The sequence below is a fragment of the Serinus canaria genome, chromosome 6 (genome assembly GCF_022539315.1).
Source record: "Serinus canaria isolate serCan28SL12 chromosome 6, serCan2020, whole genome shotgun sequence".
NCBI lineage: Eukaryota > Metazoa > Chordata > Aves > Passeriformes > Fringillidae > Serinus > Serinus canaria.
Genome location: NC_066320.1, coordinates 18,487,474 through 18,505,620, shown reverse-complemented (window position 1 = coordinate 18,505,620; position 18,147 = coordinate 18,487,474). Strand labels below are relative to the sequence as shown.

Sequence of the window (18,147 nt, the reverse complement as noted above, 5' to 3'; positions counted from 1 at the left end):
CACTTTGGAAAAACATCATGAGAGCCCATCTACTAAAACTTGCTGGGAAAATAACTTTTTTTTAGCCCGTCCTAACTGATTAGGAGCAACAGAATCAATTCACGTTTGTTAATTGGTGACATTGCTGAGAACATGGAGGGGGGAGGGAAGGGTATTCTACTTGCTGGGTATTCTACTGAAGTATTTCTATGCAGGATGTTTTAGTAAAGGTGGAGTTTTTTTAGACTACGGCTGTGATGATCAGATGCTTCAGAAAAAACTGAGGGTATCTTATGACAACCTAGAATCCTGACACTACAGGTACTTGCAAACTGGTTATTTATTGAAAAACAGATATGAAACCATACAGGCTGGAGATTTGATTCAGGTTCCCTTCCCTTTGTATTAGCCTTCAAACAGACTGAAGTCAAGAGTCTGGAAGACTCTTGGAGCATGGGGGAGAGACAGTGTGTGGGAACATAATAATACCAGGAGCTTTTGATTTCAATTCTGTGAGTGTGCCATTTAAAGAAAGGCAATTCATAAGATGAGTAGGTCTCAGATCCCCAAAGATTTAAAAATAGCCTTTGCAGGGAACTCCAGAAGCTGATGTAAATGTGAAGTTTTGCACTAGAGTATTTTTCAAAAATTGGTTGTGGTGCAGAAGCATCGAAGAGCTGTTGTACAAACCATGTTGAAGAAAAAAAGCTTTCAGGAGGCAGTTGTCTGTTGTGCATCTATCTATATTGGGACATATCTTTATTTATTTTCTGTGAAAAAGAGGCAAATCTGATTGTCCCAGAACAGTGTCACTAAGACTAATGTAAATGATTTACTTGACTGGTGAGTCTGGCACTTGTGTCCCTAACTTTTGACCTGATCTTGAGGGAGAGGGATGGCTACTGGGTATGGCAGGTTACAGCTGCTTTTCTGTCTGTGCTTCAGTCCAGGGAGGCCTCATACTGAATCAACAGCTGCTGTCAACTGCAGTCCTTGGCTCCGTGTGCTTCAGTTTTAACTCCCAAGCATCCATTCCTGCTTTACATGAGGGTTCTTTCTCTGTAAATACCCTCCCATCATCAATATCCTCACATACCAAATGACCAGGATTCTAAGTGAGATAAAGAATGCTGTAAGAGCTCAACATGAATTCCAACTGTTAGGCTGCTTTGCAGTCACTTTCAGTGAATATTAGACTGTTTCCATGTCCAAGGAAGGATTATCAAGTTTCTGAATTGGTGTAGTAGACCACTACTAGTGCAAGATCCCTTGTTGTTTAGGCTGACTGCAAGTCCCTTACAAGTTAGTCTACTGATGATTAAGTCCTCAAAAAGTCCTTGTTTGCCTTGTGTTGTTTAAGGATGTTGGCACCACAGTAGGAGGTGAGTTTTAGTTCTAGGTAATGTGGCCTCAGTTGAGGTGTTTTTGAGTATCTTATGTCCTGGGAATGATTCAGGCCACATTCTTTAGTGACAATGGGAGGTCAGTTTAGGACTTTCTGTGGAATGCAACAGGTGCATCTTTGATTGGTCCATGTTGGTTGTTTCTAATTAATGGCCAATCACAGTCAGCTGGCTCGGACTCTCTGAGAGTCAGGAGCTTTTGTTATCATTCCATTCTTCTCCTTTGCTTGCAAGCCTTCTGATTAAGTTCTTTCTTTTGTTCTTTTAGTGTAGTTTTAATATAATATATATCGTAAAATAATAAATCAAGCCTTCTGAAACATGGAGTCAGATCCTCATCTCTTCCCTCATCCTGGGACCCCTGTGAACACAACCATACACTTATAAGTAGTTTAAAACAAACCCTATAAAGGCTGTCTGGGGAGTTTTCTGGCATAAAGCTATCAGTGAAGTGCACTTCCACTAAAGGGAGTGCTTTGGACACCTCTTACAGCTATCCAGTTCCGTAGCTTCCTTCACAGCAAGTGTTTCTTGGCTCAAACTCTAATATCCTTAGAGAATTACAGAAGCAGAATATTATCCATTACATGGAGGTTTGCTTGCTTAATCTCTCTCAAAGGGCAGCATGTTCTGGGTACTGGCTCTTAAATTGTCCCACTTCATTAGCCATGGTAACAGCAGCTGGCTATCTGTGGGCTCTGCTGTGTATTAATTGACACTGGACAACAGCTTCAAGACTGCTCTGTGAAAGTCTGAAATACCTGTTTCAAGTATTTGACCACTAATTCACCTCTAGAAGTAGAGAATATGTGCCAAGTCTAAATCTTGCTGCTGCAGGTTTCAGTATTCTAAAATGCCTTATATGCTATTTGCTACTTAGGAGTAGTGTGGAAAAACTAAGATATGTTTGTGAATGTTGTTATTTTAATTAAAAAAATCTGGCTAAATGTTAGTAAATTCATTTGATCTAGCTAACGTTCTTTTGTTCTGGCCCTTTTTTTTTTCCTTTGTATAAGCTTTTAAGTTACTTGTCTTTTCACAGTATTTCTCAATGTGACTGTAAGATTGCATAGATTTAGGACAAAAGATCCCAATACATTGCAAAACAACATTCAAATCCCAAGGAAGGAAGCTTTCTAAGTTTATAGAAGCTTTTTCTCCTTAAAATAGAGAGGCAAATACCCTGGTGTTACTTGTCTCTGTTCCTTTGTCTGGTTTTGAATCCCTAAATAAGTTAAATAGGTTTGATCTAGACATCTCTGTTACTTTTGTGTATTAAAAAATAACATACAATGGTGAGACATATTCTGTTTACCTTAAGACTGTTTATTTTTCTATAAAAAGGTAAATAAATCTACAAAGCTACCTAGGTTTAGCTATTTCACCTCCTTCATATGATCTGCAGTGTTGGAGAGGTGCATACTTGAAGAAGTCTCCATGGTCTGCTTGCTGATTGCTGGCAGTATGTCAGATCTTTTGTCAATCAGTAGCTTGGCAAATCCTGTGACTCATTCTGAAGAACTGAGTGCTTACCCTAGAAGTAGGAAAATGGACTTTATTCATTAAACTAGACCACAGAAATAATTTTACCAACCATATGGTTATACTTAACGTTCATTGAAGAGACCATCAGTAAGTAATTCACCAAAAGGACTGTTTCCAGCCTAGGGTTTTTTTTTTCTTGCATTTTTTTGGGTTTTTTTACCTCCTCTCTGCATCACTCTGAATGGTCTTTATAGCTGGCAGTCTTTATTTTCAGGTAACAGTGGTGTTAAGGCATGGATGAATCTGCAACCTAATTCTGATAATCCTTCCTCCTTTCCCCAGCTATGTCACTTCACATATTCTGTAAATGCTCAAGTAACCACTTCTGTGAAACTAAGGAGTATTTAGACTTGCTTGTGAGACAGATCTCTCTGTGCTCTGTGACTCCTCCATGATAGCACAGACACATTACTTGCACAGAAGTTTGCTGTTAATGTAATGAGGAATAAATTTTTTGGCTGACACTCAGTTTTGTAAAGCAACTAAATGTAAAGGATCGGCAGGATGAGGGGAGGAAGGACTAGTCAGACTTTTGATTAAAACCTGCTCTATTATAAAATTTCTGTTGATTGCAGTGGCTCAAAGGTTGGATCTCTGTATTCCTTTCCTGAACAGACACCTGCAGAACCTGCCCTGTCTTAATAGAAATTTTATTGCTATCTTCAGTGGAAACAGCATCTGTGCTAAAAATGCCCAATCACTTAATCAGGAACATTTGGTACAGGGGAAGAAGGAAATCTCTTTACCAACACAGACTCAAACTCATTTTCCTGTAAAGGAAAATGATTTAAAAGTGAGTTTGGCTGTTGGATAGCGATTTTCTTGTGCCAGTTATTAGCTAATTCTAAGGCTTGACTTTGGGCTATGAGCTGAATGCCTGAGGATGACTTATAGACTGTGTTCATCTTAAAACAAATAAACTCACTGTCCTGTGTTGTAGGATGAGTAAGCTGTGTAACCCTTTCACAGTTAGTGTGAGACTCAAAAATCTTCTTGCTGAGGAGGCTGGAGGCAGCTGTTCAGGCTGTAGGGGCTGGGCTGGAGTTGAAAGAGGCATCCAGAGAATGGGTAAAGTAACCTCTTCAGAGGGAATGGGAGAAACAATGTGCATCTCTTCCCTGCCAAGAGAGATGAGAGATCCTTAGGGCTCCTGTGCAAGGGAGTAGAGCTCTGCATAGAATTCCTGATGAGTGCTTTTTTCGCCCAAAGCTGATACAGAGTGAATCTTCTGCCTGAGTGAATGTTGGAATTGCAGGGTTTTTTGCATTAGACTTTGTCTTGTTTGAATACTTATTTGCAGCTCCATAAAAGTAGCATGGTTGGGGTTTGAAATTAAGATAGTCAAAATATAAAGAAACAAAGTCTTTGTGAAAATAGAAGAGATGGAAGGAAAAAAGCTAGATTGTAAGCTATTCTAAGAAATAAAAACTGGAGCAATGCCCAGCAGACATAAAAGCCACAGTGACATAGTAAATGAAGCTGTTGTAATTGATAATTAAAAACTTGCCAGATGCTATGTTCCTAACAGGTTTTTTTACAGAAAAAAAAATCATATTTCTCATTGAAAGTCTAAGCGAAAAATGAACTTGCAACTGCAGTGTTCACCAGAATATGGCAAAAGTGGGTGAAATGTATCATGAGCTGAAAATTGAAAATATGTCTGCACACCAATGGTGATTCATTAGACTTCAACCCCAAAACATGTATGTCATGGCTACCCTCTGCTCACTTTTAGAGGACTGGGCTGTTTCATGTTCACCTTGCTGAAATGGATGTATTTGCTCACCCACAATAAGAAACAAACGGGACCCAAGTCTTTGACACATGTACTTACAGATTTGAAAGCACAGGCAAGCTGGATTTTTTTTCTTTTTATACTGCTTGGTACTTGAATACAGATTTTTTTTTTAAGGTTATGCTATTATACTATTTAAAAAAAAAAAAACAAGGCAGACAACAAAGAAATCCAAATCTAAATTTCATCAGGTAACACAATTTCCCAGCACTTCTTGCAAGAGTACAAGAGATGGTCTTTGATTTTTCTTGGAATGGCATCTGTACACAGTACACAGTAGCAACAGATTTTTTTGTATTGTTAAATCAGCTGTGTTTCAGGAGTGTGATGCTAAGGTCATGGGGGAAATGCTGGCTATTTTCTCTTGGTGTGTTGCACCTGCTTGCAAGCATGGTTGAAGTACTAAGTCACTCCTTTTGATGGTCCTGAAGAGTTTCTTGAGGTCTAAAGTGTTTTGTTCCCTTCCCCAGTATTTAAAAAGCAGTCTTATAAATAGAGGAATAGCTACAGTCTGGCTATAATGCTGAAAAATTATTCTTTAAGAAAATTTCCAAGTGGTTCCTCTGTAATCATCATAAATTTTCCTTCCAGGGTCCTGTATACCACTTTGTTCTGCAGTTATTCTTCTCATAGCACAACTTTCTGACATAACCTCTAGAGAGGCACTGTGCTAAATATAGTTACAGTAGTGCAGAGTAGGGTAAGTTGGCCATTTTTCTGTCTGCCTTCACGTTAGGAATTGAAAAGGGCTGGAAAATATCTGCAAATGCATTTTGGAATTGTAGGAAAAACGTCCAATTAAAATGTGCTTCTAGACAAGGCTTCCATTTTTGTTATCCATATTTGCGCATAAATTTTGGTTCCTCTAAAGAGAAGAGGTTTGAACAGCTAAAAGTTGAGGGTGAGTAGAGTGTGGTAGGTCACGTTATGGCAGCAGGAAGAAATATTTGCCTACTTGTAAATAATTTACAATGGTTACAGGTGCCTTTATTCTGAGTGCAGTTTTGGTGCTTTGAGACATTGTGAGCAAATACACAGTTGTGTATGCAGGGAAAGGGACTGAATTGTGACTGTGGCTCGATTGTGCCTTCTTGTACAAGACTGGGTTACTACATTTCTTGAAACTTTGCCCTAATTTCTGTTTAGAAATAAGAACACTGTTGGCTCAGTCAGCTATTTGGAGCTTTGGGTGTCTGGTGGCTGCAGAGCTTTTGGTTCTCTGAAGAAAGGTGGATTGACATAGAATACTGATGCCTATGTTGATTATTCCAAAAATCAAAACCAGACTGTTGCAATGACACAGGAAAATAGTTTTTCAGTCTCTTATGAATATCATACATAAAAGAAAGCAGTAATAGGACTCTGCTTACAGTATATCAACTGTTAAATATAGCACAGAGCTATAAAAAGCAGAACAAATTTTAGTGTGTCTTTTATACATGGAGGGCTGGACTGAATAAAAGCTTTTTGTGTAGTGCTTGAGAAAAAACCTGATTAGTTTCTCTTGTTCTGTTCTTACAGAGCTGGCGAGGTGACTGGAGAGCATAGAATCAAGGGATTTATCTGTGGTTTTGTACTGGTGTCAGAAGTGTTCTTTGATTTGTATTACTTGTTTGTGTCTTGCAAGGTCTCTGACTGGTGCTTACCTGTTTGTAAAAGTGTAGAATGGACCAGACAAAACCAGCTTGTGGCTGGGTATTTGGGTTACATTAGAGTAGGGTTTGGACAGTGGAGGCCATAAACCTGCTAATGACTCGTCTGTACAACAGCTCCTGGTTCACTGCACATTGGTGCATGTGTTGGATCTTGTTTGCTCATGCTGCATCCAACTTACACACCAAGGTGAGGAAACTGACACTGTACAGCCCATAACCTAGGGAAAGATCAAAGGTAGTACAGAGTGTTTCCTTCTGTCATCCAGATATGTGCAATGTTTGTTGAACTGAATAAATCCTATAAGGAGGGATCACTTAGGGGACTCCATGCAATGTTCATTTGATAAACAGTGCCTGAAGGGTTTATTATGTTGATACCTTGCATCGTACCTTGTCTTGTGTATATCTTGGAGCTTTTCCTCTTGGTCTAGTAGTTAGAAATTGATTAAACCCAAGATATTTGCAAAGTACCCTTAACAATTTTGTAACATTTCTTGAAAAACTTTTTCTCATTAATTATGCTTATTCTATTTGCTAGCTAAATGGTTCAAGTCTTTTATGTTGCGTGTCTATAGTTTTAGTTGGTGTTGCAATGTGGTAACCAAAAAAAAAAAAAAGAAGGGATTGCAGAAGTTGCAGGAAGAAAGACATAAACAAGAGGAAATTATTTCCACCTCTCTCACTTGTCTTATGAATGACTGGATCTATATTGAGGTCTTTGAGACTGCTGGTTTGGGGTCTTTTTGTTCTTATTTCTTTTCCCTGATTATAGGATTCGAGGAGTGGCAAGTAAAACAAAAGGACAGACCCAAAAAGTGGGATGGCTTTCACTTAGGGCAAGCTAGAGCTGTGTACAAGTAGAGCAAAGTCTTTACAGGGGAGATTTAAATAGCTTAAAAGAATGTAACCTATTGACCATGGCTGTTCCACAGAAATATCTTCCCTCTTTATAGTGACTTAATATAGCTTCCAGAATTAAAAATAGCACATAGCTACCCATGTAAATCTTCTCCATTAGCTGTTATTAAAACATCCTGCAGTATGCAAATGCTGAAGAACCAGCTGTGTACTGTATAACTCCATTATACTCAGCTGCTTTTTTTTTTTTTTTTTTTTTTTCTGGAAAGTAGAGTTAGGCATGACCTGCTTTGCATGCATGAGGATGAAAATGACCTCAGGATTTGGATGGGTATTTTTACAGGGTTTTTTTGCCCTCTCCTCTACTTAACAATAGAAAGGAAGGTTTCTACAGTTGGTTAGTGTATCCTGTTTTGAGAAAGGGATGTTATTTATAATTCTAGTCAATAGAATGCTGTGGCAAGTAGACGTGTCTGTTGAAGTACAGTCATGGTGACCTGCAAGATCTCAGAGGGAATGTCTTTGTCAGCTTTTGTTACTGGTTATCTACCTTCTCTTTAAGTTATGTTCTGCTGGGGACATGGGCCTGAAAACCTTTTTATTTGGATTTTTTGTATTTTTTTTACAAAACATAGGGGTTATGCCTCTCTTTTTCATGTGACATTTTAAAGTGCTCATTGTAATTTAAAAATTAACCAGAATAACTAGTGATATGTACAAAAAAAAATCCACTATATTTTTAATGCATTTACATAACATGAATATCTTAATTCTTCTATTGGAAATTTTATTAAATTGCTGGGAAATGTGATTGGATTGAGCTGAAGTACTTTGCATTCTGAGGAATGCTGCTGTGTAGGCATATGTCTAATACTGCTCAAAAGCTGCAGATCACAGCTCCTCTTGGGCTGGGAATGAGGGGGAAGATGTTTATTGCATCAGAATACAAAGAAAGAGAAATATTTCCTGCTTGCAGAGCCCAGAATGTCTCAAATTCAAAGGAACTAGATGGCATTACTGTGTAGCACATCGTTGTTTTGGGAGGTACCTGTTGTCAGGCAGACAGTGGATTTTATTTGACTTCATGCTTAGATCTTTGTACTGCTTAAATAGCATAATGTGTTACTATTAAAATGATGAAAGTGCTTCAATGGAACCTTTTGTCCTTCTCAGTGTTGTGTTATGCTAGGAAATGTGTGTTTCTTAATTTCTTGTTATTCTTTTACAGATGGCTGATCTACAGCTCTATAAACTGGATGAATTGGACTGTTTGATCCAGGGCCTCCTTTATGTTGATTCTGTTGGTTTCAATGGCCAACCAGAGTGCTATTATTTTGAAAATCCTACAGATCCTGAACAGTGCCAGAAAAAGCCTTATTGCCTTGATAATCCATATCCTATGCTGCTGGTTAACATAGGCTCAGGGGTCAGCATCCTAGCTGTGTATTCTAAGGACAATTATAAAAGAGTTACAGGATCCAGGTAAATTTACTTTTGTTTTTTTAAATTGTTTTCTTTCTCCTTCACAACTGAACAGGTAGAATTAGAGAATGGGATCAGTAGCTACAGCTCCAAATTGTGCATGTATTCCCATTTCTTTTAAAAAAGCCTACCTGTAGCAAGGCTGAAAATATCCTAGGATACCTTCAGAGAGAGATTCTATGTCAGGGAAATCGTTGATCTTTTCAACTTTAGACCTGCCTTAGTCTCTTGTTGGTATTCTTACCTATTTCCTATCTCTTGCTGTGTATTACCAAAATAAAACTGCCCCATCAAATGAGTCTTCTCTCCCCTGCTTTCTGTTTTTTGGTACATGATACATATCAAAGTTTCTCCTGTATACTGCACATGACATGATTACGTATCTTCTGTTGCCTTACTTAGGGCATACCCTTGCCACAGTGGTAGCCATGAGCCATTTCTCTATCTGCAGTAGAGATGGATACAAGTTCAGTGGGAGGCATTGGATTTCTTGCAGTTCTGGGTCTTTTTCAAGCACAGAGATTTTGGCATCTTTGGTAGACATGCTTCTAATCCTTTCCACTGTGGAAAGAAAAACATGACTGCAGTGTGTTGTTGACTTGTTGTAGGTGATGAAATCAATACTGTCTTGTGGCTGGTGTGCAGAGCTTTCTACTGTTCAAATACTGAGTATACTACAGTTCTGTGAGATGTGTTCTGAAAAGCCCAATAATCCAAGAGCACGGACTAAATAATGCTCCTATGTGACCTCCTGTGCTTTTTTCATGAAGTGCAAGTGTGGTGTCTCACTGATCCCCTTGTTTTCAGTGGCTCCAGTTGCTGTGACTGCAGTCACTGCAAATAAGCTTTGTCAATGGCCAAGAAAGAATGAGGAAGGATGTAGAGATTAGTAAGTTGAAGGTCATGTCTGTAAGACTGAAGAGTTCAAAGTAGAGCTTTGATGGGTTAGCAACATGTTGTACACAGTTAAATAGTCCCTGCTAAATTTATGTAGTCAGTAAATATTGTACTTGAGCCTTTACAAAATATTCAAGTGACTGCTCCTTGCTCAGAGTTCTTGCAGGGAAAGAACATTCAGGGCTGATGCTGGGCTTGCTTTGAAAAGCAGCCAACCAGAATGCTTTCTGCCATTGGCTAGGGGGACAAGGTCTCTCTTGGCTGCCAGCCCTCATAGATTTACCTTTGTTCACTGTTCATTCTTTCCTCAGTCATTTGAGTGCTCTGCTGGTTAATTATTCTTGTGCAGAAAACTTGTTAGAGTGCTACAAATAGCAAAGTGGTATTTGAGGTGTTGGGGTGGACCTTATTCTTAGCTAACCCTTTAGTACAATTCTCCTATGCAAGGATTAAAGACTCAAGGCTGGTTTGGTTAACACCATACTTGTGTTAAATAGGGAGTCAGCGCAGAGTGTCCGTGTTCGCTCCTCGAGGGAGGGGTTGTGAGATGCAGTTGGCACCTGCGTGCAGCATGTTGCCAATGGCACTCTGAGGGGTTGTGGTGAAAGCTGGTTCAAGCTGCTGGTCTGAAGGGACTGTGCTTTTGCAGCCTTGGAGGAGGAACGTTCCTGGGCCTGTGCTGTTTGCTCACTGGCTGCGAGACGTTTGAAGAAGCGCTGGAAATGGCCGCGAAAGGAGACAGCACCAACGTGGATAAGCTGGTGAAGGATATCTATGGAGGAGACTATGAGCGCTTTGGCCTTCAGGGGTCTGCTGTAGCCTCAAGGTGTGTGTTAATTGGGCTCTTTGTAAGCAGTCCCCTGAGAAACTTCCTGTGCATGCTAAACTGAGTGCATCATCCCTGGACTATGCACTGGGTCCATGTGGAAATGTCACTCCATGTGTCATGAGGTTTGTCCTTAGATCTCTCATCGACTTCTTGCTCTTTTTTTTAAACAGGTGTAAGCAATGCCTGATACAGTTTGCTTCCATTTAAATTACAGTTATTTTGGAAATGTCCTTACTCATTGTTCTGACTTTCTAATGAGATCCCTTTTCACCTTTCAAATCTGTCACAAATGAATGGTTATCAAATCCAAGCAAAGCTTGCTACTTGGTAAAAATTTCAAGGACTTTCATCACTCCTGAATATCTCATGTTAAAAAACATGGTCTTCCTCACACAGCTTTGGTCATATGATGAGTAAAGAAAAGAGAGATTCCATCAGTAAAGAGGACTTGGCCAGAGCTACTTTGGTTACCATCACCAACAACATAGGTTCTATTGCTCGCATGTGTGCACTGAACGAGGTAAGTTATTTACCATGAGCTTAAAATCTTTAGAAACAACATACTGAGATTATCAGGATGCAAAAATGCAAGTTGCTGACATAGTAGTTGTGTCACCGGCCTTGGTAAATATGCATATATTTAATGTCATGTCATAACTCTTGTGGCTTGTTATGTGTATGCTTTGATGCAAAGCATAAGGCTGTAGAGGGGAGAAAAATTGTCTGTAAAGATCTTTGAGGCATTGAGTTTCAGCCTGGAGTGTTCACTTGTTCTCAAGCTGTAATACATAGATATTAATATGTTTTTAATACTAATTATTACTCTGTAACTTTGTAGTTATTTACAGGTTTTACTATAGCAAAATGGAATTTATTTTGAATACTATTTTGCTTGGATTATTTCCATAGCAAGATGGGTTGAAATTGTGTTACATGTTTGGATAGATGCAAGTTCCATTGCATTGTGTCAGAAAAAATAAAATGCAGTTCATTTTCTTTCCTGAGACTCCTATCTGATGCTTATTATATTCTTTTCATTAGGTATGTTAAATAGGGATGGATTGTTCCATCCATACACTACAGCTTTCAGCAGTTAAAAAAAACCAAAACCAAACTCAAACCCTACCACAAAGCCAAACATTCAGGCCCTTGCTTTTATCTGGAGGTTTCATCCTTTACCATTATGAGGTAACTAATACCTTTCATCTGCTCTGAGCAGATAATGAATTTATATAATTTTTTTTAATATGTAGGTGTTTTAGCCACACAGCATTCTGTTGGTAGAAAAAATTGCTGCTGCTTTTATATTTTTAATCAACAACACACAGAGCCAGAAAAATTGAACAAAACAAACCCAAGGAACTCACCAAACTGCCATCTACTTGGGTCCCATCTAGCTTATGGCTTTATCAGAAATAGTAAATAATTAATCATTAGTACTTTTTGTGGGTGTGGATTTTGATTTGATTTTTAATCAACCTTTGCTACTTCTCCCTCTTGGTCTTTCCAAGACAAAAGGTCCTAATACTTAATCTCCTTACCTAAAAAAAGACCCTCTTAATGCACTGCTTTGTTTTGTCTTTCTAATCTTTTTATGGTTGTAATTTTAAGATTGAAGTATCAGACTTTTATATGATATTCAGAGTGTTGTTGCTCAATGAATTTATGGATAAATTTTGGCATATGGATACATTTTGTGTTCAGAACTTCTTTACTAACAGTTCATAATATTTCATTTTTGTGAGCATGGAACTCATTTCTAGGAAATCATCAGCAGTGCCTCCATGGTATCATCTTAAAAGTGGCTAATTAGGAGCCCCTATCATTGTGTCTGCATAATCAAGCATCTTTCCCCCTTTCAGTTGTCATTTCACTTTCTAAATTTGAACTTCATCTGTCATTTTTTCCTCAATCACGAGATAAAAGTCTCTTCAGCACTGCTATGAGGTTCATTTTTTATCTTCTTTAGATTTTGTATGCCATTATTTTGGTTTTTTTGCTCATATTCCTCTCTGGAGGACCTGATCAGCACAAGTTGCAGTGTATGCCCCTATCAAATGCCACTGATAACCTTACTTCATTGTGAAAAGTGGCTACAGACATAGCTTTTTTTTTTTTTCTTGGCAATTTGACTCTTTCAGTCAGGATGATTCTCTTTCAGTGTTCTCTTTGCTTTCAGCTTCTTTACAGTGTTGCCTTGTGGCATGGAGTTCAAGCAGCATTGTACAGGGCTATCAAAGCATGGAGAGTTGCAGCAGGGAACCACAGAGGAGGAGACAGGCTGCTAACGAAACTAATGCTTCTGAGTCACTGTGAAAAAGTTCCTACCATCTTTGTTCTGGGGGCAGGCCTCTTAAAAACTGATGTGATCCATAGAATTTGGTGGAGGAATGTGAATTGATGTGTTAAATATTCTTCATTTCACAGTGTCATAGCAGAATTTTTCCAGCACCTGAAGTAAATGATTTTGTAGTTTTAGAGAATGAAAACTTCATTTAATTGCTTTACATACTATTAAAAAAAACCCATGCAGTATCATTTCAAGTAAGCTAATCTTCAGATAGCTTGCTCTTGAGGAAAAAAACCTAGTGGTATCACTCTCCTAAATAATCTAGACACCTAAATTGCCTTTGGGAGACATGGCTCTGAGTTACAGCAAGCCTGATGAATCAAATCCTCAAATAAGAGCTAAATAAACAGTTGAATGTGATATTCTTTTGTGGAGCTTGTATGTATTAGATTAGGGTTATGGTAAAGCTTCCTTTTAGGTTGACAGAATCAGTTTATGCCCTGAAGCATGACTTTTGGTAAGTTTTTCCCAATGATTGCAGCTTTAATATTGTGTTGAAAATGACTTGCATATGTGCAGGAAAAAGTGAGGCTGGGGAATAAAAGAAATATTCTTTCTGCAAAACTTCAAAGCAAATTTGCTTGCACAAAGTTGGCAATGGGGTGGAAAAATTCCATAGTCTGGAACCATTTGGCCACAGACCCTTTGAAATGGTCTGTCCTAGGCACAGCACTGATTTCCTGGTTTATACTTTTCTTACTTGCAGAACATGTAAGTTTGCATCTGAACAAGCTGCCTTGCAAAAATATATGCAGGTTTTTTATTGTGTTATTGATCTAGATTTCCCTATTCAATAATATTGGTGAATAATGTGAATATGCTATGTAAAGCTATACTATAGCTTTCTGCTGCAGGGTAGTTGAACAATTTAACAAGACCCCGCAGAGTGAAAGAGTGCATGTCTTTTCCAGGTTGCTGTAATTTGATTGGCTTAAATAAGCATGTCACCACAGTCTCTTCAGCAGTTTAAGATTTCTGTCTTTCAGCTTTGAAAGTTTCAGCAGTGGACAATTTAAAAGTAAATTGACAAGACTCACTTAAGAGTAGCATTTCAAATTCTGAAAAACGCTAAACTTGTTTTTAGTTCAGATCAGAAATTTAGGAAAGTTTATATTATTAATACAGTTTTTCACCTTGTCAACTCAAGGAATGTTTGAAGCAAAATTGAAATTTGCATGTTGGTATACGCTATTATTCTAGTAGATATGACTAGTTCTTTTAGATTCAAAATTTGCAGTAATTTTTATACTCTGTGTTAGGTATTGCTTCTGGTAACAGTAGCTTTGTTTTTATATTGAGAAAAAATCATATTCATGTGAAATTGAAATGTAGATTTTAATCAGTTTTATGCTATGGCACTACAGGAAATTAATTAGTTGTGTATTTGTCCCTCCTTTGTCAGAAGTTGCTTCAGAGACAAAACTGCCTTACCCAAGGATGCAGGGTGCTCTTGGCCATGTTCCATAGCAGCACTTTGAAATTTAAGAAGTTCTTATTTTCATTCATAAATTTCTGAGTATGAATGCATGCTGATGTGACTACAGAGTCTGAGGAGATAGATGCATAGATGACAGAAGGGAATGGTTTCAGTAAAGTTTGTGTTGCTGTGTTTGGTTTGAGGGCAGTCAGGGCTGGCCTTTGCTCAGTCAGCGCACAGCCGTGAATGAGCTCTGGGGATGGGCTCTGCAGCACTGGCTACTCCAGTGAGGATGTCCCCTGGGCTGTGACACAGGCACAGTCCTGGGCATGGCACGGCTGTGGCTGTAGCACAGGAATTGCTGCAGGGCCAGGTGTTGGGCCTTATAGAGCTGGATCAATGTAGAGGGGTAACCCTTGCTAATTCTAGCTGCTGTGCAGCCTTTCTGGAAACTCCTGCAGAAGACTCTTGAAGATGCATTCCTAGGGCTCTTCAGGACTCCTGTAAAAGCTTTTATCTCCAGGATGTGGCCTCCCACTGAATCATCTAGACCAATTCTAGTGTGTGGTGAACATGATCTGGTACTTTAATGCAAAATGCAAGTGCAATTTTGTGCATCACAGGCAGAACTAGGCTTGGTAAGATAGTTAGGGGCATTGTTTAAACACCACACAGAACCACTGCTTACTGCAGTGGTGTACATGCAAGTAAGAAGGTCTGTGGCTTTCTCATTGGCAGCCTAGTCCCGATGGTTCAAAAAATCTTAATTTCCTGTGAAAACTGAGTTCAAATGAGCTTTGAAACAAAGGAATGCCATATATATCAAGTATTATTATGTTGTCCCCATTTAACTTGCTTTTTGAAAATGGAGTCACAGTCCTGATAATAGATAATGAAAGATGTTCCTTCTCATCTCTAATGTAATGTAACCTTCTCAGATTCCCTTCAGAGGTTGTCCATCTGCATTTAATAATCATAGTGATCTCTGGAAAGTTGTGTCATTTAACATGCAAGGGGAGAAAGATGTCTTCAGTGCAGCCATATACAATTAAAAAAACCAAGCACCACCACCAAATGCTCATAATCTGAGTCATGTTGGGAAGGTTGTGACACTTATTAAATATTTTAAACAAATATTGATCATCTATGATAGTAGCCTCTCACTTTCTTTTGAATAAAACTCTGCACCTCCCTGCTCTTGCAATGTCTCTAACTTAGCAGTCAGTAACTGAAATATTTTTTGACTTCTCAGTTTTAAGTATTTAAATGTAACCTAAAATTGCCATTTAACTTTGTATTAGAGGCAGAGGTACATGTTAAATGAGGCAAATAATGTAGCTGAATATAATTTTTCTGGTATATTTTTCAAATTCAATTTTACAGAATATCGACAAGGTGGTGTTTGTTGGCAACTTTCTCAGAATTAATATGATTTCTATGAAGGTGCTAGCATATGCTATGGATTATTGGTCCAAGGGACAGCTAAAAGCTCTGTTTTTGGAACATGAGGTAAGGAAATGTGTTGAACTTCTGGTTCTTTTTTGGTGAACTTGAAAGGGGAGAAATGCCATTGCTTTGAATTGAATGCACAAGCAAAGCTCTGCATAAATGTTATTTAGTTTACAAATTCATTTGAAAACACTACTTGTTACCTCCTTGGTTTGATCACTAATCTTGTGGTATGTGTTGTTAAACATTGCCCATTTCTCGTATTTGCTTTCTGACCCTGATAGCAGCAATGTTCATTTGTGTGGGCTGGTATAAGAGAACCTCAAGTATAATTCATTTTTGTAAGCATAATTTTGAGGTGACTACCAGATGGACAGATCCATAATGGAAACTGCCCTGCCTCAGTACAGCATCAGTATTATGGTGTTGTAATTTTTATTTTTTTTTATAATTTTGGGGAACTATGTAAGACTTTTTCCAGTATCAGGCCCTTTCTTCTACCTAAGGATGATCTTATTAAATCATATTTTAGATAGAGCAAATATTTGGCAGGGCTGACATTCTTTTAGTTGCCTTAACAAAACTTAAAACTTTGTGTTCATGTTATGTCTTATTTTGGAATTTGATTGGTTTTGATTTTCTTTTTCCCTTTGTTCAAAGGGTTATTTTGGAGCTGTTGGGGCTCTTCTAGAAATGCTTAAAATGACAGATGATCAGTGATGAAGCTGTCTGAAGAGATTCCTACTGCAGATGCTGCTGGGTAAGAGTGAAAGCCACTACAAGGATGGAAATGAAGCCATTATGGTAGTTCTACCTGCTGGATTTGTACATAATTTAAAATCCTTTTAGCTGATCTTTAATTTCTGGGTTTTGACCTTATACTTCAGAATTCATACTGGGAATTACGAGATTTTTTTTCTGTACACTGTATTTTATAGGGGAAAATGTGCAAAGTGGCCAAACACACAGATTTTATGGATTTATTTTAAAAAATGGATACTGTTTAATGTAGGACCTGTGATATGAGGCATCTGCTTTTCTTCTGGGGTTTACTGATTAGTGTGGTAATTTTAACTTCATTTAGTAATCACTCTAGGAGATTTATTTATCTTATTTTCATGACGTTTCATGATTTGTTCTTGGTTTCAAATGAAACTACAAAGCTGATGCATTTTACTGTGAAAACTAGTCATTGATTTTTTTTTTTTTTTTGCCTTTCCTTTCCTCATTAGATGAGATATTTTAACATCTCTCTGCCCACCCCCCCCCACCCCCCAAAAAAAATTTGCAAATCATTCTGTGGCTAAATGCATTTCTTCAAAGGACTGTGAGGAAGCTTCGTAATAGCAGGAGGTTTAAGATTGTAATTTTTCAGTGGTCATGAATTGCAACAGGAAGAGACTACCAGCTGGTTTTGCAGGGTTGATTCTTCTTTATAATAAAAAAATTTAAAGAAGATGTGAACTAAAATTTTAATTATTCAATTGACACTAAAATGAAAATCTGCTTCTGATGAATTCTCTGATCAACATGAAGAGTTCTATAGTAAAGATGTTATTCACACTTAGATGGTAAAGGGAGATTGTCTTCAGTTATTTTTCTGTAGTCTGCAAGTTTTAACTTGTTCTTAATTGAAAATAACTGGTAACAGCATTATTAAAAGCCCAATTACTAAAATTAGAAAAATACTGACTATAGTATTTTCTGCTTTTAAACTAGTGTTAACTTCCTCTCCAGGACACTAAAATTTGGGTGTTTATTCCAATACAGTATTTTCTACCTTTTTGGATTTGTGGACCTCTCTAGATTTGTTTTCCCAAGTTGAATTGAGATCCCTTTGAAATCCATGTACTTGGGTTGCTGCAGAGCATGTGTAAACTTGGTCTCCTTAGACACCTTGAGGGCTCACAAATGAGAGGCTGAAAAACAATTCATAAATTATTTTGTCTTGCAGGACTGTATGTGATGTCACATAAAGTAAATGACTCATCAGAGGGACAGTATAGAATTCAGTATATTTTTGGAAGGGGGTACATTTCACTTTTTTAAGTCATTAACTTACATATCTCCCGAATGTTGAAAGATGGTAATATTAACTGAAGTGTTAACTTGTGTGATGGAAATAAAGACCACTACTGTTTTGACAGTTTTAATGTATCTGTTCATTTCTTGAAAGCAATGATGTGACATACATAACACTTTTTTTTTTGTGACATACACACTACTTATTTCCGTGATAATCATTTGGTTCTTGACATGTTTTTACTCTTCATAACAAGGCTTTAGTCTTTGAAACCCTTTTCCTGCTTAAAATTGACTTTAAAGGACTGTAAACAAAAATATGAGATAATATTAGCATGTTGAAGTTGATATTTTCTGTAATATTGAGCTTGAGATAAATGCAGATGGTTCTTCTCAGTGCCTCTATTTTTTTAAATAAAGAAAAGAAAACTTTGATTAAGGGTATTGGCTAAGTTTTGCCTTCAAA

General features: G+C 37.8%; 1 protein-coding gene across 8 annotated transcripts in view; it reads left to right on the top strand.

Moving 5' to 3' along the window:
• Nucleotides 1–17,808, top strand: part of PANK1 (pantothenate kinase 1) — a 43,157-nt gene extending 25,349 nt beyond the window's left edge. For 7 of the 8 annotated variants that reach the window (XM_018910802.3, XM_050975998.1, XM_030240985.2 and 4 more), the window contains 5 exons: nucleotides 8,464–8,717; nucleotides 10,264–10,440; nucleotides 10,840–10,963; nucleotides 15,594–15,719; nucleotides 16,320–17,808. In XM_018910802.3, the coding sequence (XP_018766347.1) occupies nucleotides 8,464–8,717; nucleotides 10,264–10,440; nucleotides 10,840–10,963; nucleotides 15,594–15,719; nucleotides 16,320–16,379 (741 nt within the window). In that variant the 3' untranslated portion in view covers nucleotides 16,380–17,808. The remainder of the gene's footprint in view (nucleotides 1–8,463; nucleotides 8,718–10,263; nucleotides 10,441–10,839; nucleotides 10,964–15,593; nucleotides 15,720–16,319) is intronic. The other variant, XM_050975997.1, reaches the window with a different exon arrangement.
• Nucleotides 17,809–18,147: the final 339 nt, after the last annotated feature.